We start from the raw sequence: 21147 nt of genomic DNA, 5'->3' as shown, positions 1-21147 counted from the left end.
GAAAATTGCTGGTGTAGAACCTGAGCAGGCAGTGGCACAGTGGACAGAGCAAAAGCCTGGGTTCGAAGCCCCAAGGTCGCCGGCTTGAGCACGGGCTCATCCAGCTTAAGTGCAGCTCACCAGCTTGAGCACGGGTGTTGCTGGCTTGAGCGTGTGATCATAGACATGTCCCATGGTTGCTGGCTTGAGCCCCAAGGTCACTGGCTTGAGCAAGGGGTAACTAGCTCAGCTGTAGCACCCCTCCCCCCCATCAAGGCACATGTGAGAAAGCAACTGGTGAACAACTAAGGCACAGCAATGAAGAATTGATGTTTCTCATCTCTCTCTCTTCCTGTCTATCTGTCCCTATCTGTCTCTCTCTCTTTCTCTCTCTCTCTCTCTCTGTCACACACACACACATAAAGAAAACTTCTGGTGTAGAGCATCTGAAAGGCCAGAAAGGCAGTACCAAAGTACATGCAGAAGAAAACCACTGAGGATGCATGAACAAGGAAATAAAATACACAATCAAATGTGTACTTCATCTGATTATATTCAGAGAAGGACCTGCTTTGTGAAAAGTTCTGTAAACAAAATAATAACCCTTAGTCAGTAAATGAGGAAATTCAGTTAGTAACATCCCATTCTCTCAGGAATTTCTGAGTAACTAAAATTCTAATGTCTCAGGATCTATAAAGGTATTTCACTAGTAAGAGGTGCTCAATAAAAACATGCTGATTGATTTAAATAGAGTAACCCTGTCCCAAAACTACCTTTTCCGTATAGCATTATAAGTTTTTCCTCTACTTAGCAGCTAACAAAATGCACTGCTAAAAATGAAAAAAACAACAGTAACTTCCAAAGGTGAATACAAACACAAAATATTGGGAAAAAAGTGTCTCTGATAAGTAAAAAACATCTGGGAAAAAAAAGAAATATACAGACTCTATAAGCACTCAACTCAAATGCTACTTAGTACAAAAACACCAGATAATTGCCTGACCAGTGGTGGTGCAGTGGATAAACAGCATCAACATGGGACGCTGAGAAACCAGGTTCTAAACCCCCGAGGTCTCCGGCTTGAGCACGGGGTTGCCAGATTGAGCATGGGATCAAAGACATGACCCCTTAGTCACAGGCTTGAGCCCAAAGGTCACTGGCTTCAGCAAGGGGTCACTGGCGTGGCTAGAGACCTCCATCCACAACCCCGGTCAAGGCACATATGAGAAAGCAATCAATGAACAACGAAAGTGCGGCAACCATGAGTTAGTGCTTCTCATTTCTCTCCCTTCCTGTCTGTCTCTGTCTGTCCCTCTCTCTCGCTCTAAAAAAACAAACAAACCCAGTAGCCTGGTCAGGTGGTAGTACAGTGGATAGAGTGTCGGACTGGGACGCAGAGGACCCAGGTTCAAAACCCTGACGTCACCAGCTTGAGCATGAGCTCACACCAGCTTGATCGCAGGGTCGCTGGCTTGAGCATGAGATCATAGACATGACCCCATGGTCACTGGCTGAAAGCCCAAGGTCACTGGCTAGAGCACAGGGCGACTCGCTCTGCTGTAGCCTCCCCCCCTACCCTGTCAAGGCATGTGAGAAAGCAATCAATGAACAACTAAGGTGCTCCAATAAAGAATTGATGCTTATCTCTCTACCTTCCTGTCTGCCTGTCCCTATGTCCCTCTATCTGTCTCTGTCAAAAAAAAACAGCCTGACCAGGCGGTGGTGCAGTGGATAGAGCGTCGGACTGGGATGCTGAGGACCCAGGTTCGAGACCCCGAGGTTGCCAGCTTAAGCACGGGCGCATCTGGTTTGAGCAAAAGCTCACCAGCTTGGACCCAAGGTCACTGGCTCGAGCAAGGGGTTACTTGGTCTGCTGAAGGCCCGCGGTCAAGGCACATATGAGAAAGCAATCAATAAACAACTAAGGTGTCACAATGCGCAACGAAAAACTAATGATTGATGCTTCTCATCTCTCCATTCCTGTCTGTCTGTCCCTGTCTACCCCTCTCTCTGACTCTATCTCTGTAAAAAAAAAAAAACAAACAACAACCAGATAATTAATGGCATGTAAAGATTAACCAGATCTAAAATGAAAACAAATTCAAATTATATTAATCATATTTCACCATAAATTTGGCAATATACAGTGCTAAAACTAAAAAAACAAATAATCTTTATAAATAACTAAATATGTCTTCTTCCATTATAAGAAACAAATACCTCCAATCCATTTTCTCCACCAAAAAGGCACATATCAGAAAACCGGTGCGATTGAAACCATGGGTACAATGAACACCTAGAAAATAAAGTAGCATTGTTTTAAAATTAATCACTTCAGAGGACACATTTTACTTTAAAATTCTAATATGCTATAAAAACATTTCAACTATTTTATAAAATAACTACATTATAAAAACTCAGCCCTCTCTAGCCCTGGCCAGATAGCTCGCTGGTTAGAGCACAGAGCTGTCGGTCAGTCCTCAGTCAGGGCACATACACGAACAGTTCGATGTTCCTCTCTCTCTCTCTCTCTCTCTCTCTCTCTCTCTCACTGCCTCTCTCTCTTCTCACATTCCTCTCACAAAAAATAAATAAAAATTTTTTTAAAAAAACCTCAGCCCTTAGTAACCTGTCAGTTTAAGTGTCTTAGAATCTAATTTATAGCACTAACTAGAAATTTAAATGTTATATATTGATTTATTAGTTACAAATTGTCTCTAGGATCTAAAGATTTCTCCTAAAACCAAAAGATTTCACGCATTTTAAACAAGGAGATATTTTTACCAAACACATAACTCTAAGGACACACACACACACACACAACTGGGAACAGAAAATAATTGATGGCCCTGGCCAGTGGCTCAGTGGTAGAGCGTCAACCCGGAATGTGGATGTCCTGGATTCAATTCCTGGTCAGGGCACACAGAAGAAGACACCATCTGCTTCTCCACTCATCCCCCTCCCCTTTCCCTCCTTTTCTCTTTCTCTCTCTCTCTCTCACTCTCTCTTCCCCTCCCACAGCTTGACGGGTTTAAGCAAACTGGCCCCAGGTGCTGAGGAAGGCTTTGTGGAGCCTCCTGGAACCTCTGCCTCAGGTGTTAAAAATAGCTCAGTTGAGAGCATGGCCCAAGATGAGCAGAACATCCACCCCAGATGGGGTTGCTGAGTGGATCCCAGTCAGGGCACATATGGGAGTCTGTCTCTTTATCTCACCTCCTCTCACTTGGAAAATAAAGGAAAAAAAATAATAATTGACTAACTGATGAATATAAAGCACAATAAAAATAAAACTACTCTGAAGTTTTGTAGAAACCAACTGCCTTTATCTTTACATTACCTTATAATCTTTCAAAAAAACTTTTAGAAGAAAAACCTGCTGAGGAAAAATATTTTTTTTTTCTTAAACCTTTCTTCAGGAATTGGGATCAGTGTGGTCCTACTTCTATATACTGGAAACTGTAAATGAACTTCATAAACTCCAAAAATGATTACATTTTTAAGTCATTCCAATTACTTTGAAAAAGTAATAACAGCTTGATAGCACAAAGCCTTACCAACATGACATTACTGCCAGGTTAACTCACTCTCCTACAAACCTCAGAATGAAGGCTTTCCTGTTATCTCTGTTTAACGGTAAGCTAAAGGTTGTACACTTTAAGTTACAGTTACATGTCAGATATATTTCATTTTTTAAATTGTAGAAAATGCAAACTGCAAACTAATCTATAGTGACAAAATAGAAAGTGATTGCTTAATCTACAACTAAGTGTTGAAGAAAGGATGGAAACAAAGGGACATAAGGTGGAAATGCTCTGAATCTTGATTATAGCTTCATACGCATCTTTGTCAAAACTCATCAAACAGGCCCTGACCGGATAGCTCAGCTGGTGAGAGCATCGTCCCGGAGTGCAAGGGTTGCCAGTTAGATCCCCAGTTAGGGCACATACTGGAACAGCTCAGCTCGATATTCCTGTCTCCCTCTCTCCCTTCCTTTTGGTAAAATCCATAAATTGCAAAAAAAAAAAAAAAAAAAAATTAAAAAACTCAAACTGTACATGTCAAATGAATGCAGTTCACTATATATAAAGTATGCTTCCATAATGTAGTTTTTTAAAAAATCAAATGTTATAGTGAGATGATAGTACAAGTCTGCAATTGGCTTTAATAACATATTCCAAAAAATAAATAAATAACATATTCCGAATGTTATGTTCATCAACATGACCTTGTTTTCAGCAACTGACTTTATTGAAAATGTTATAAATTGAATAATTTTTTAAAGTATACCAATAAAAAATCATTTTCATCTCATTTCTGTAATAGGGAAAAACTTCTTTCTAAAATATGTCTTTACTACTTAAAAAATATTATATTAAAAACCAATATTGAGCCAAATTACCTATTTCTATAATTCATAGTAAATAAAATAATCACTAATATTTAGAATAAAACCTTACTCAATGAAAAATGCTCAATAAACAAGGCTAAAAGGAACTGCAGACAGAAGAAGCAATTTGTGCAAATATAAATTTATGAATCAAAATAGTATATACAGCAAACTTTAAACATTTAACAATGGCTAGAGCATGGAATATGACAAGACAGTAATGCCAAGTGCAGTTGAACAGGACAGTCAAATACTATACTAAAGAAATTATAAGAGCAACAGGGAGATATTAAAGAATTTTAAGCCTGACCTGTAGTGGTGCAGTGGATAAAGCATCAAGCTAGAACACTGAGGACGCCAGTTCAAATCCCTGGACTTGCCTGGTCAAGGTACATACAAGAAGCAACTACTATGCACAGATGTTTCCTGCTTTTACCCCTCTTTCTCTCTCTCCCCTCTCTCCAAACATCAATAAATTTTAAAAAAGGAATTTTAAGCACAGCAATAAAATTTTCAGTTTTCAGACAATCCACTTCAGTGGCAGCTCAACAGAAGATACGGAGGAGGCTACAATGAAGCAAGAAAACCAGTAAGGAAGCCAGCTCACTGATTTATGTGTGAGACAGGCGTCTGAGTGAAAGGATCGCAGTGATGGGGACAGGGAGAAAAGGCAGGCTGAGAGACAGTTAAGACAGAATCTGCGATCTGAGGATTAATGACTGTCAATATTGAGAGAAAAGATATAAGGAGTCTTTGTTTTCTGGTTTGGGACTAACTGGGCAGCAGTACCATTTACTAGGTTAGGAAGTACAGGAGTTTACATCATCTTACAGCCAAGGCAACGAGTAAGTACAGTTGGACATGCTAAGTTTAAGGTTCTTATAGGATTCAGAAGTCTTTGTAAATAATGGTAAAGAGTTTACAAAGAGATCTGGCTGGAGTTACAAAGTCAAGAACAATCAATATTAGTCAACTATGGAAGGTGTCTATGGTGTAATTAAGATTGCTGACAAGGCCCTGGCCGGTTGGCTCAGTGGTAGAGCGTCGGCCTGGCGTGCAGAAGTCCCGGGTTCGATTCCCGGCCAGGGCACACAGGAGAAGCGCCCATCTGCTTCTCCACTCCTCCCCCTCTCCTTCCTCTCTGTCTCTCTCTTCCCCTCCGCAGCGAGGCTCCACTGGAGCAAACATGGCCCGGGCGCTGGGGATGGCTCCTTGGCCTCTGCCCCAGGCGCTGGAGTGGCTCTGGTCGCAACAGAGCGACGCCCCGGAGGGGCAAAGCATCGACCCCTGGTGGGCAGAGCTTCGTCCCTGGTGGGCATGCCGGGTGGATCCCAGTCAGGCGCATGCAGGAGTCTGTCTGACTGTCTCTCCCCGTTTCTAGCTTCAGAAAAATACAAAAAAAAAAAAAAAAAAAGATTGCTGACAATGGGTATGTAAAATAAGAGAAGAACCTGACCAGGAGGTGGCACAGTGGATAGAGTGTGAGCCTGGGATGCTGAGAACCCAAGTTCAAACCCCAAGGTTGCCAGCTTGCAATGTGGGTTCATCCAGCATGAGCACGGGGTCATCAGTTTGAGTGTGGGATCACAGACATAACCCCATGGTTGCTGGCGTGAGCACAAACGTCGCTGGCTTGAGCAAGGGGTCACTGGCTTGGCTGGGACCCCCCAGTCAAGGCACATAGGAGAAAGCAATAAATGAACAACTAAGGTGTCATAACTATGAGTTGATGCTTCTCATCCCGCTCCCTTCCTGTCTCTCTCTCTCACTAAAATAAAATAAAATAAAATAAAGTAAAATAAAATAAGAGAATAAAATTAAAAATGAAGTATGAGGAAAATCAACTTTGCAAGAATAAATGGGGAACAGGGGTGACCAGAAACAAAAATTAAAAATGAATTGTTATGGGGTTAAGAAAACAAAGAGGAAAATTCAAGATATTAGTGTTTAATTGTGTAACCACATAATGATTAGAACTGAAAATTGTGATTAAAGAGTACAGAGGGAGGATTCCAGGTTGCAAGAAAGTAAATGAGAATAAATAAATTCAAGTATCAATCTCTCAAAAAGTCAGCTGGAAAGGGGAAATATAAAACAGAAAGAAAGGTGTGGTTTGGAGAATTCTGGGTGTGTGTGTGTGGTTTTTTTTGTTTTTGTGGGGTTTTTTTTTTTTGCAGAGGTGGTAGTTTCTAATATAGGAGGCTTAGCTATGTTTCCAAGCAGGAAAGGACCTAGTTAAGTCAGAGGTTGACAAAAATAGAGAACAAGAATATAACTGAAATGAAGTTTCTGAAATGAAGAAATAGAAGAGATCATCCCTAAACAGAAAAAAACCCATCTATAAGTAAATGGCTATAATACTGGAATTCTAGAAGTTCCATCATTCTCTATTGCTTTGTAAAAAAAGGGGTACTCAAAAAAGTTACACAAAAGCATTAGCTGTAAACAGACTTTTTTTATTCAACATGTATCTTAACCCAACATGTAAGTTTTTTTCTACTCTACAGTGTGTCTGTAAAGTCAAGGTGCACTTTTGACTGGTCACAGGAAAGCAACAAAAGACGATAGAAATGTGAAATCTGCACCAAATAAAAGGAAAACCCTCCCAGTTTCTGTAGGATGATGTGGCTGCATGTGCACATGCGTAGATGATGACGTAACACCGTGTGTACAGCGGAGCAGCCCACAGCCATGCCAGTCGAGATGTGGACGGTACAGAGGAAAGTTCAGTGTGATCTATGGCTCGCTAAATTCGACTCCGTGACCAAAGTGCAACGTGAATACCTGCGCGTTTATAACGAAATTGCCACCACATAGGAATAACATTACTCGGTGGGATAAGCAGTCGAAGGAAACCAGCAGTTTGGTGGAAAAACCCGTTCTGGTAGGCCATCAGTCAGTGATGAGTCTGTAGAGGCTATACGGGATAGCTACCTAAGGAGCCCTAAACAATCTATACATGAGCCCACATCGAACTGCACTGAATAGGTATGAAACTGGGAGAGTTTTCCTTTTAGTTGGTGCAGATTTCACATTTCTGTCATCTTTTGTTGCTTTCCTGTGACCAGTCAAAAGTGCACCATGACTTTACAGACACACTGTATATTTCAAACCAATTTAAGCAACATGTATTCTAACTTCAGATATGTTTCTCACCTAAACCACCATTTTTGTATCTAATTTTTACTCTAGCAAGATTAAATATTTTATGAATAGAAGATGTAATAAAAATTGCCAATTAAATGATTGTCATCTGACAACATTACATAATTTAAGTACAACTGCTCTTTTAATATTCTTTGTTATGAAAATATAGTTTTAGTCTAATTGACAAATCTTTATCCCCCCAAAAAAAAGATTGTGCATTTAATGTAAAAAAATTCTATTACTTAAGTTTACTACAAGTTTAGTCTGATACATCTTCAATGTTAAAATGATTTCAGTTTTCTTTAGTTCATTATGAGAATAGGTCCATCTAGTGGCAAGTAAAGCAGAGTTCAGAACTAAAGATTAACTCATTTTTAAACTATTTCAAGTCAACTTCTTAGTCAAATTTGTCTTCATCTTCTAGGTAAGCTAAAAATAGTGAAATAAATTTATAAAGCATTTCAAAAATTATTAACATTCTTCATTTTAAGGAAAAACTGTAGTTTTAAAATCAAATCAAGAAAAGAATCTCTCCAACAAAAGGAGAAAAAGATGAACTCTATAACACTAGGAATATACATACTGGATATATATAACTATAAATTAGAAAGAAGTGAGTTATAAAGGGCTAGTGCTAGCATGTCTTTTAAATAAAGCCTGATTCTCAATATATACAATTTCCTTTCCATCTCACCAGTCAGATAAATTATTTTTTAGGGTCAAAAAACTTATCTGGCTCTGGCCGGTTGGCTCAGTGGTAGAACAATAGCCCAGTGTGTAGATATCCTGGGTTTGCTTTCCAGTCAGGGCACCCAGAAGAAGCTCCCATCTGCTTCTCCATCCCCACCTCACTTTTCCTCCCCCATGCCCACCCCGAAGACATGGCTCGATTGGAGTGAGTTGGCCCCAAGCACTAAGGATGGCTCCATGGCTTCCACCTCAGGCACTAAGAAAAGCTCCATTGGTGCAACGAAGCAATGGCCCAGATGGTCAGAGCATCACTCTCTAGTGGGTTTGCTGGGTGGATCTCGGTCAGGAAGCATGCGGGAGTCTGTCTCTGCCTCTCCTCCTCTCACTGAATTAAAAAAAAATAATAATAATAATAATAATAATAATAATAAAAATAAAGAAAAAACATATCTGATCAGTCTAGAATCAGTGGTTTTCTCTAGGAGGCACCTTTGACCCCAACCCTCCTACCCTACCCAAGAACGCCTGACGATATCAGTAGACCTTTTTAATTGTTATAACATCTAGGGAGTACAGGCCAGGGATTCTGTTAAACATTCTACAATGCACAGGAAAGTCCCCCAAAATAAAGCATTATACAGTACAAAATTTCAATAGTGCTGAGGTTGAGACCTGGTCTCAATGAGCAAAAATATAAGAACACTAAAAGGAAATTAATAATTATTAAGAATTTATAATGTGCCATTATCTTAAATAGTTTTACTTAATCAAAAGATTTTATTAAATTTTATTTTATTGGGGTTTTTTGAGAGGAGAGAGAAAGAGCGGGGAAAAGCAGGAAGCATCGACCTGTAGTATGTAGTTGCTTCCTGTGTGTGCTGTGACCGGGCAAGCCCAGCCACCTCAGCGTTCCTGGTCGATGCTTTATCCACTGCACCACCACAGATATGATCAGAAGATTTTTTTTTTACTAAAGTAAGCATGTGCTACTAATGAAAATACATATTCACAAAGCTGTCACATGTATTTATAACTAGAAACATGTAAAGTAATTACAGGTATTAGTTAAGCTATGTATCTATTATACATAGTCTATCATTTACCAAAAAATCAAGTGTTTCTCTTTTAACACATATTTTTTAAGTTCTCCAGTCCACAAAATTCTTATTTTCAAAAGTTATTTCTATGCATGCAAAAAAATACACTAGAGCTACATAACCTCTAATTTTAGTTATAATTTCAAAACAGCTCTAAAAAAAATAAAATTTTTGATAAATCATTTGGGGACAAAACTTGACCTGAATTGATGTAACATTTATAGTCTATTTTTCCCACTTGGTACATTTGCATGCTTAACTGCAAAAAATGTTAATATGTTTAATTATGAAAAGCTGTCTAACATCCAGATTATCCCTAAATACTATTTTCCACTACAAGGAACTCAGAAACCAGGCCCATTAGAGAAATAAATGATTCCACATCTGGAAAACATCTTGTGCCAAAAAACAAGAAAACAATCAAGACTGATGGGGTGATAGCAAAAGGATACAGAAACGGGGCTTCACTGGTCTAGGATGAAGCAATTTGGACATAATAAATTATGACTGCAACTAATTCAAATACAACAACTATATAAAAAAATACAGAGTTCATAGACTCTCAAAAATTAAATTTAATCAGTAACACTAGAGATTGCTAACATGCCAACATACTATTCTAAAAATTAAGAAATGAAAGGAAAGAACCAAACATTTAACTTGCCTTTCCTATACAAACTGCATTTCAGAATAACCAAGGAATAGTTCCTTACTAAAGAAGAATTCCAGCTAATACATGAAGAAATGAGAGACTCAGAAAAATCATTTGCAACCCTGGCCGGCTGTCAGCCTGGCATGTGGATGGCCAGGTTCGATTCTTGGTCAGAGCACACCAGAGAAACGACCATCTACTTTTCCACCCTTCCCTCTCTCCCTTTTCTCTCACTCTCTCTCTCTCTCTCTTTCCCCTCCCACAGCCATGGCTCAGTTGGAGCAAACTGGCCCCAGGCCTGAGGATGGCTCCATGGCCTCACCTCAGGCACTAAAATAGCTTGATTGTCGAGCAACAGAGCAACAGCCCCAGATGGGTAGAGCACCCATAGGGGCCATGCCAGGTGGATCCTGGTCAGGGCACATGCAAAAGTCTGTCTCTCTGCCTCCCGCCTCTCGTTTAATTTAAAAAAAAAATACATAACTGATACTAAAACAATTAAAATATTATAAAAGTAGGTCAATATTTTCAGACCCTAAGATTAAATTTGATTCTTTACCATCTTTTGTTTGAAAAAGTGTTACCAACAACCAGCTGCTGTTACTGTCTTCAGAATATTACTATAATAATTACCAATACAATCTGTGCTCCAACATTTTGCAGGCCCTTCCACTTCGATCTACATGAAGAGAATCACTACCCATGATATAAAACATATATAGTAACATATAATATATTGTAGCAGAGTTCTATAATTTTTATAACCTGTAAAACACTCAACTTATTTTTTCCAATCAGTTCTTCCAAGAATACAACTAGACAATTTATTATAAAGATTGACTTCTTTTTCTAAACCTGAGTGTTAATCTTTCTGAAATCATGACATCTGATTCCAGATGCTAAGACTTGACTGCTCTCCTTTGAAATCTTCAAGTATTGTTAGCATATAGCCCTATAATGGCTTCTCTCAAATGAGAAAACAGTTGTTTTTATTATTCAAATAAAAGCCTCAATGTTGTTTTAGGCTGTATATCTTCTAGTCATATACCTAAATATATGTGTATGCATGTGTACTTGTTACATACATTCGTGTGAATGTGTAAATACATAAAAATACATATCATAATACTGTATGTCATGTATTCCCATTATTCTTGTTAGATAGTAGTTGCATACTGTACCATATAAATGGCCTGCTTTTATCAGATATGTAAGCTGTTTCCAGTTTTTTTATTAGAAAGCTGTGATGAAACTCCTTCCTCATAAATCTTAATGACTACCTCTGACTTCTTCCTTAAAATATTTAGATGTGGTCTTGATGAATCCAAGTGTATAAACACTTTTAATGATCTTGACAAATATAACCAAGTTGTCCCTCCAGAGAGGGTGTACCACTTAACTCCAATAAATGTATGAGTACACCCATTTTATCCAGTTCTTTATAATTTTTTAAATCATTGCCAATTTAATGGGAAATGGTAACAACATATATTTTAATTTGTATCTTTTGTTAACAAGTGAGAAAAAAAAGTCTTTCATGGGCCCTGGCCGATTGGCTCAGTGGTAGAGCATCGGCCCAGCATACAGATGTCCTGAGTTTGATTCCTGGTCAGGGCACACAGGAGAAGTGTCCATCTGCTTCTCCACCCCTCCCACTCGCTTCTCTTCCCCCAACCCCCTATCCTGCAGCCACGGCTCAATTGGAGCAAGTTGGCCCCAGGTGCTGAGGATGGCTCCATGGCCTCTAATCAAGCACTAAGAAGAGCTTGGTTGCTGAGCAACAGAGTAACACCCCAGATGGGCAGAGCATCGGCCCCTAGTGGGCTTGCCAGGTGGATCCCAGTTAGAGTGCATGTGGGAATCTGTCTCTCTGCTTCCCTTCTTCTCACTGAATAAAAAAAAAAGAAAGAAAGAATCATCTTTCATGTTTCTTGGCTATTCATATTTCATTGTTTATAAATTACCTTTTTATCGTTTTTCATATTTTTCTATTGAGGAATACTTCTCTTGCCTATAGGATAAAATCTCCTTTTATATAAAATATTAACTTTTATGTGTTATATATGCTTCAAACATTTTTCCCATTCTGTCAAATATCTTTTTGCTTTGCTTCTGTTGTGTTTTATAACACAGAAGTTTTTTTCATTTTTATGTGATCAACCTAGAGACTACTGTAGCAACTAATTAGAAATTTGGAATTTGAAGTCAGAAACTGCATTAAAAGTCTGGTTTAAACACTTACAAGATGTGTGACGTGGGCAAACTACTTAACTTCTCTGAGAGTCAATTTCCTTAACTATAAAACAGATACCACCTCATCCTATACAGAGTTGCTGTGAGGATTCGTTCATTCCTTCTTTCTCACCATGTCTGCCAAGCAAATAAGCACTCACTAATAGCAGTTGTTACTATTATCATAAACAGACATCACATTTTAATTTTTGACAACAGCTCTCAAATTTACTTGTGCATAAAAATCTCCCAAGACCCTTGTTAAAACTAGATTCCTAGGTTTCATTCCCAGGGTTTCTGATTATGTAAGTCCAGGATGGGGCTAAAACATACATCTTTAATAAGAATCCTCAGGCAATTCTCATGCAAGTAGTCAGGAACACTCTGAAAAAAAAAACGTGTCTATGGATTCTGCCTTCAGTGATGTACAAATATTGATCGACTTACGACCTATGCAACTTACGACCATTCGACTTTACGACCACAATCGCTAGCCACGACTGCTCCACGTCTGGCAGCGCAAGCATTGCCCAGCTGGGCAAACGACAGTGCAGACCAGCTTCCGGCAGCACTACCATCTCCACGTGTACCATTTCAACTGTTATCCCAGACTCGGCACGGCAATTTGTGTTTTGTGTCTTGGATATTTTTCATCAAACCCCTCCCAAGATGTCTACCAAGAGGAAATTGTCTTTGCAAATATTAAACCAGTTGTACTGGTAATGCAGTGTTTTACTTAAACCCGATGAATGTAAAAATAAGAAACTAAATGGTGTAGAGATGAAACAAATGGCATAAAATGAACAAAGAAAATTATGATATATAACAATAATGAAAGAAAATTATGATAAAATATGACTTAAAGATTTTTATAACATCATTTCACAGTACTGTACTGTTAGCCTACTCAACATACGACCAAATCGTGTTACGACCAGTCTGTCGGAACCAATCATGGTCGTAAGTCGAGCGCTATAGCTGTACTGGGAATATCCTTCTTCATGCAATAATTAAATACCTATATTTTCTCCTATATTTTTACAAGTCTTTTTAAAAATATTTAATCCATCTAAAATGTACTTTATTATATAGTTAGCTGTATCAACACCATTTGTTGAATAATGACCATTCCCCCACTGATCTGAGAAAGATCCCTACCACCAGAAATTACTGTAGTTTCCACTGCTTTCCCATGTGCTCCAATACCTGGTAAAAAATAACCCCTCATTTCCTTTGTTTTTCAAAATTTTCTTGCTCATAATCTTGCCTGTATAATTTGCTAAACAATTATTTTCTATGCTCAATAAATATTTATTGACTTAATGGAGGAAGTGGATTTTACAAAATACAAATTAACTATATAATAAATTCTTCAAAAGTCTCATGGGTATTTGCATGGAATTACATTAAAAATTTTAAATCTCTCCATTTCTTCCAGTCTTTTAATATTCAAGTATGTTTTCTTTGTAAAGACCTCTTATATTTCTTAATAACTTTATTCCTTGTTTTGGACTCCATTTACAGACAAGAGAAGTGGTCTACAGTGTGAGCTCTCAACTCAGATTGCTTAACATCTGACCTAAACTCTAACCCTACTAGCTGTGTGAATGACATTGAGTCAGTAACTTAATCTTTCCAAGCCTCAGTTAGTCTTATCATAAAATGGGGGTGAAAATAATATCTACCTAACAGAATTGTTGTGAGAAGAAAATGAAATAATGTATGTAAAATGGTTTACAAAGTGACCAGCAGAGAGGAAATAGTCAATAAATGTTAGACAATATTATTAATAATGAAATTAATGAGACCACTCTCTAATTATATTTTCTAACTAGTTATTGCTATTTGAAGGAAAGTTGCTGATATATTTTTATTTATCTGTATCCAAATATATCCCCTGAATTTTCTTACTAATAATTTTTCAGTTAATCCCCTGAATGTAGAATCTACTCGCTGCTTTAAATTAAGAAAAAAAGAAGTCACAAAATATATTGACAAGAGTTTTAAAATGTTTCCAAAAATAATAAAAGAAATGACTTTAATATTTTCCGCCTGACCAGTGGTGGTACAGTGGATAGAGCACTGACCTGAGATACTGAGATCCAGGCTCAAAACCCTGAGGTCACCAGCTTAAGTGTAGGCTCATCAGCTTGAGCGCAGGCTCATCAGTTTGAGTGTAGGATTGCTGGCTCCAGCATGGGATCACAGATATGATCTTATGGTCTCTGGCTTGAACCCAAAGGTCGCTAGCTTGAGCAAGGGGTCAAGGTCTCAGCTAGAGCTTCCAGGTCAAGGCATGTATGAGAAGCAATCAATGAACAACTAAAGTGCCACAACTACAAGTTGATGCTTCCCATCTCTCTCCCTTCCTGACTCTCCCTTCTTACCTCTCTCTCTGTCTCTCTCTCCTGCTAAAAAGAAAAAAGAAAAATATTTTTCCAACAGTAAATTAACGTCTTCCAACAGTAAGACGTTAATTTATGGTCTCTAGCTATCAGGCGACAAATTATTCAATAAACTATGTTGAAACAAATGACTGGTGCCCTGGCCAGCTGGCTCAATGGTAGAGCATCAGTCAGCACGTGGCTGTCCAGGTTCAATCCATAGTCAGGGCACACAGGAAAAGCGACCATCTGCTTCTCCATTTCTTTCCCTTCCTCTTTTCTCTCTCTCTTTTTCTCTCTTTATTCTCCTCCCACAGCCATGGTCCTATTAGTTTGAGTACATCGCCCCTGGGAGCTTAGGATGGCTCCATGGAGCCTCCACCTCAAGGGCAAAGAATAGTTCAGTTGCAAGCATGGCTTCAGATGGACAGAGCATTGCCCCTAGACATGGGCCGCCAGGTGGATCTCCGTGGGACATGCGGGAGTCTGTCTCTCTATCTCCTCTCCTCTCACTTGGAAAAGAAGAATAAATGAATGAATGAATGAATAAAACAAATGATTGTTTATATAAAAAACATTTAAATTGGATCCTCAATTCAAACTATATGCCATTATAAATACCAGAAAGAATAAATCAAGGCTCAAAATCAAACCTTAAAAATTTAACGACTACTCCTAGCAGCATTATCTATAATAGCAAATTTAAAAATAAAAATAACTTGAAAATAACCCAAATGTCATTTTAAGTAACTGTCATTTTAAGAAAATGTAGTTAGCCTGCCCAGACGGTGATGCAGTGGATAGAGCATCAGACTGGGACACAGAGGACCCGGGTTCAAAACGCCAAGGTCACTGGCTTGAGTGCAGGCTCACCAGTTCAAGCACAGGGTCACTGGCTTGAGCCCAAAGGTCACTAGCTTGAAGCCCAAGGTCACTGGCTTGGGCCCAAGGTCACTGGCTTGAGCAAGGGGGTCACAAATTCTGCTGTATCCCCCAGGTCAAGGCACACATGGGAAAGCAATCAATGAACTAAAGAGCTGCAACAAAGAATTGATGCTTCTCATCTCTCTCCCTTCCTGTCTGTCTGTCCCTTTGTTGTCCCTCTCATTGTCTCTCTCTGTCACACACACACAAAAAAGTACTTATTTATTACATTTATTGTTTATTGCCTGCCTTCCCCTATCCAGTCACCCCCACTCACAACCCACACTAGAATATAAGCTCCATAAGAGAAGGGACTATTTTTTGCTTTCTTCACTGATATGTTCCAAGAGCCTATACCTCTCAAAGCGTAGCAATCAATAAATATTTGTTAAAAGAATTGTTCATCAACAGGGGAATAAATAAGCTGCTGTATATTCAGATGATGGAATCCTACAGAGCAGCAAAAATGAACAGTTACATACATCAGCATGGATCACTCTCAGATACTAAGTGAAAAAAGCTTCAGGATAATATATCTAGTATAAAACACAAAATTATAAGAAATATGTAGTGTTTATGATAGAGTTTCCCAACAGTACATCCAAAGAGGGGCAATTGGGGCTTTATTTTGAAAAACATTATTTATAAACACACAGTTATTCTATATAAAAATACAGTTTTTTATATTTTTTAATATTTTTTCTATCTTATAGTTTGCAAAAGTTAATCTATTACTGTAATAAATATGTCTGGTGATTACTTTAAAAAGAAGAAAATACCTCCATACCAACTCACTTGAAAAAAGAGGAAGAAAACCCAATCACAAAATAAACTATTTCACAGTCGTAAAGTCAAGTCAAACATACCTATGAGTTCAGGTGGGTTTCTTTCATTAAACCGCTCACACAGACGAATAAATGTCTCAGTATTCTCAGTTGTAGGGCACTCACCATGTCTAGTAATATGAAAACGTTTTTTTAAAAAAGAGATTACACATTTCAGCAAAAGTTTTCAATATTAAAGAATCTTAATGCATGACTTACCCTTTACACTGAAGTTTTATATATTTGATTCCTTCTTTTTCTATGTCGTTTCTGTCATAGAACCTTGAAGTATTTGTCAAGTCCACCAACAAGCCCATTTTAACCTTATTTAAAAACAAAAAACCAAAAACAAAAAAGGGCAGGTTTACTAGTAAGTGATTTTGATGCCAGTACTCCAGTTCATTCGTCTACACTGCGGGATTATTTACACTCACTGTGCCAAGGAACTACTGATAACGTATCACTCAACCAAGTCTTACTCAAGGCACTAGAACTTAGCAGACAATAAATGAAATAAGTAACCGCCAAACTAATGATGGAACAAGAACATAAGCAAAACAGACTCCATTTCAACACCACCGAAGTCTAACTAAAAAAAGCAAGCACTTCGTTTTCGGCATCTGCCTCTCCACCTATGATTTATGAGACAAGAGGTTAGGGCAAGGGGTAGTATCCATCTGAAATCCCCCTCAATCCAAACAAGTTGCAGGCACCCCTCAGCCCAGCATGCCAAGCAAGCATCACTACATCACGTTAGGCAGTTAAATTCTAATGCGAAATAGTATAGGAGTAAAAATTGTGTACAGCCGAAATTCCCTTATAAACCCCTTAAATAATCAGTAAAGAACAGAACACATGGCTGTATTTTTACATCTCACTGAAGACTTAATCCCCCCCTCACAGTCAGTTTTTCTTGCATTGAAACAAAAATCATTATTTCTTCTGTTGACTGCTGACATTGCTGGCTTGTGTTCATGGACCATGTGGTTTGAAAAATCTTTAACAAAAATCACATTCAGCCCAGCAAGACAGTCTCACTAAGAAATGCAAACCTGAACTAAGCCAAGAAAAAAGGTTAATCACACACATCTTCCACCTCGTTCTAAAACCTATATCCTGAGAAGAATGGCAAGAAAAATAATCTGTACTTTCTAAATTGTGATTTTTCTCTTTTGTTGTTACTGCATTTAATGATACCTATTGTTGGATTTGCCTTAAGGAAACTGATCTACATAATGATTCAACTCCATTTTTACAGGGGGAAAAATGACAAAAACATTTAAATTTCACACATGATGAAATAGACAAAATTGTGTGCTTCCAAAATATAACTAGTGGCCATAATGTGCTCAACTGATTTTTCCAGATTCCTGAGTTCATGTATCAGGGGAGTTCTTCCTTAAGGAAATGTATGTTTGATGGTATTTTCTGCAATTTGCCACCCCTGGGCCTACTTCTCTTCTCTCCTACATAGCTTATGCAGTGATCATAATTCCTTCAGAAAACATACACTGCTAAATACAAAGATTTAGATACCAATATTACAGCTTCTCAGTGAGTTAGAATTAGAATCCATGTCATTTGTCTCCACATTCAAAATGAGACGTGCATGAAAAGTAGGCTGAGCAAACAATACATTTCCTAAATACATAGGAATACTTTAGACAAGAAAACTGAGAAAGTGTGCTGTGTGATTTAACTGCCCTGAGCCCCATATGTACGTATATGTATACATAGCAATGTATGTGTGTTAATCTTGTCTGTGGATAATGTGTTTTTATGTGAATATATCTGTGTGTATAACATACACACATTCATTGGGGAGAATAAACATATAGTGCAGTATACAGAAGATGTGTCATAGCCTGACCAGGCGGTGGTGCAGCAGATAGGGCGTCGGACTGGGATGCGGAAGACCCAGGTTCGAGATCCTGAGGTCGCCAGCTTGAGTACGGGCTCATCTGGCTTAAGCAAAAAGCTCACCAGCTTGGACCTAAAGTCACTGGCTCGAGCAAGGGGTTACTCGGTCTGCTGAAGGCCCGCAGTTAAGGCACATATGAGAAAGCAATCAATGAACAACTAAGGTGTCGCAACGAAAAACTGATGATTGATGCTTCTCATCTCTCTCTGTTCCTGTCTGTCTGTCCCTATCTATCCCTCTCTCTGACTCTCTCTCGCTGTCCCTGTAAAAATAAAATAAAATAAAATAAAAAGATAATAATAATACAAAAGAAGATGTGTCATAGAATTGTGCACCTGAAACCTGTATGGTTTTTAACAAAAACCAGTGTCACCCCAATTAAGAAAAAATAGAATAACATATACACATACAATTATTATATATACATATGTATTTTTCATAATTAATAACCTCAATCCATGAGTAGAGATAATAGATTACCTCATAGAGTTGTTAAAGTCCTTACTCTGTACCAGGGGTCCCCAAACTTTTTACACAGAGGACCAGTTCACTGTCCTTCAGACCGTTGGAGGGCCGGACTATAAAAGAAACTATGAACAAATCCCTATGCACACTGCACATATCTTATTTTAAAGTAAAAAAACAAAATGGGAACAAATACAATATTTAAAATAAAGAACAAGTAAATTTAAATCAACAAACTGACCAGTATTTCAATGGGAACTATGGGCCTGCTTTGGCTAATGAGATGGTCAATGTGCTCCTCTCACTAATGAAAGAGGTGCTCCTTCCAGAAGTGTGGCGGGGCCGGATAAATGGCCTCAGGGGGCCGCATGCAAGTTTGGGAACCCCTGCTCTGTACCAAGCACTAATCTACATGCCTTGCATCACTAATTTTATTTACAAATAAGGAAACTGAAACACGAAGAGATTATGTAACTTGCCCACAAAGCTGTATGTGGCAAACTGGAATTCAACCCAAGATGGCTTCTAAACCCAAGTTCTTAGCTCACTGCCTAGGAAATATTTAATGCTTTATAAATGTTCACTAAGACTTCCAATACAATTATTGATAATGGAAATAAAAACTAAAAATTTGTAACTAAGCTAAAGTAAAATATATTAGCAAATAAAGACTCAAAACTATACCAAGAAAATGGATGGGTAAAAAGTTTTCAAAATCTAAATGGTAACTCTTCTATCCCATGATAGGAGCCTTGCACATAATTGGTACTAATATTTGTTGAATGTACTAATAATAGACTACAATAACAGACTCTAAAGAGTATAAAATAAAAAAGAGTAATAAAGATTAATGTTATGAGCTGAGTTATGTTCCCTAAAAATGTATAGTCAAGTCCTAACTCCCTATAAATTTGACCTTATTTGGAAATAGGGTTTTAACATCTTTGCAAATCTAATCAAGAAAAGATGAAGTCATGCTGAATCAGGGTGTCCTTAGATGAGGATAATTTGGACACAGATACACACAGGAAGAATGTCAACAATGAGGCAGAGACAACTGATGGAGCTGCAAGCCAAGGAATGCCCGAGATAGCTGGCCATCCCCAGAAGCTGGGAGAAAAGCACGGAAAGGATTCTTCCTCCAAGCCTCTAGGAAGAACCAACCTTGCTAACACCTTGATCTGGAACTTCTAGCGTCCAAAACTGTGAGAGAATAAAGGTCTGGGTTTTTTTAATTATTTTTTATTTTTCTATTTATAGTTGACATACCATGTTATATTAGTTTCAAATGTACAACCCAGTGATTAGGCATTTATATAACTTATGAAGTGATCACCCCGATATATATACTGCCCATCTGACACCATACATAGTTATCACAATCTTATTGACTCTAGTCCCTATGCTGTACTTGACATCCCCATGACTGCCTACCAATCTGTACTTCTTAATCCTTTCACTTTTTTTATCCATCTCCCCAACACCATCCCATCTGGCAACTGCCAAAATATTCTTGTATCTATGAGTCTGTCTCTGTTCTGCTTATTTATTTTTAGATTCCATATATAAGTGAAATCATCTGGCATTTGTCTTTCTCTGACTTATTTCACATAGCACAATACCCTCTAGGTCCATCATGTTGTTACAGACAGCAAGATTTCATTTTTTTTAATGACTGAATCATATTCCATTGTATATATGTACCACTTCTTCTTTATCCATTCATCTATTGATGGACAGTTAGAGTGCTTCCATATCTTGGCTATTGTAAAGAATGTAGCAATAAACACATGGATATAAATGTCTCTTCAATTTAGTGTTTTGGGTTTCTTTGGATAAACACCCAGAAATGAAATTGCTGGATCCTTGCCCTTGTTATAGCCTTTGCTTTAAAGTTTATTTTGTCTGGTATAAGTATTGCTACCCCATCTTTTAATTTTGTGTAGTTTCCACTTCATAAAATATCTATTTTCATCCCTTTACTTTGTGCATGTCTTTCGATCTGAGATGAGTCTCTTATAGACAACACGTTAAGGGTCTGGTTTTGTTATCCAGTCACCGTATGCCTTTTGATTAGCACATTTAACCTATTTACATTTAAAGTAATTGTTGATAGATATGTATTTCTTGCCATTTTATTATTCATAATTTTTTTCCTTCTTCATAAAGACCTTGTAACATTTCTTGTAATACTGATTTGATGGTTAGGTTATTCTTGGCTGGGAAACTTCATCTATCCAATTCTAAATGATAGCTTTGCTGGGTAGAGTAATCTTGGTTGTAGGTCCTTGCTTTTCATCAATTTGAATATTTCATGCCAATCCCTTCTGGTCTGCAAAGTTTCTGCTAAGAAAGCACCTGATGGTCTTATGGGAACTCCTTGTAGGTAAGTACAGGGGGTCCTCAGGTTACGATACCATTCTGTTCCTACGACAGTGACATAAC

At 38.1% G+C, this 21147-nt stretch overlaps 1 protein-coding gene across 1 annotated transcript in view; it reads right to left on the bottom strand.

The window, feature by feature from the left end:
• The window catches only part of RNGTT (RNA guanylyltransferase and 5'-phosphatase), a 270093-nt gene that overhangs the window by 240734 nt on the left and 8212 nt on the right, over positions 1 to 21147 (bottom strand). Inside the window, exons 3-5 of the mRNA XM_066358895.1 lie at positions 16536 to 16639; positions 16359 to 16447; positions 2200 to 2275 (exon numbers count right to left, since the gene is read on the bottom strand). Coding sequence (XP_066214992.1) covers positions 2200 to 2275; positions 16359 to 16447; positions 16536 to 16639 — 269 coding nt within the window. The remainder of the gene's footprint in view (positions 1 to 2199; positions 2276 to 16358; positions 16448 to 16535; positions 16640 to 21147) is intronic.

This window comes from Saccopteryx leptura, chromosome 1 (assembly GCF_036850995.1).
Source record: "Saccopteryx leptura isolate mSacLep1 chromosome 1, mSacLep1_pri_phased_curated, whole genome shotgun sequence".
NCBI classification, from domain to species: Eukaryota; Metazoa; Chordata; class Mammalia; order Chiroptera; family Emballonuridae; genus Saccopteryx; species Saccopteryx leptura.
This window is presented reverse-complemented; position numbering and strand designations above follow the sequence as displayed.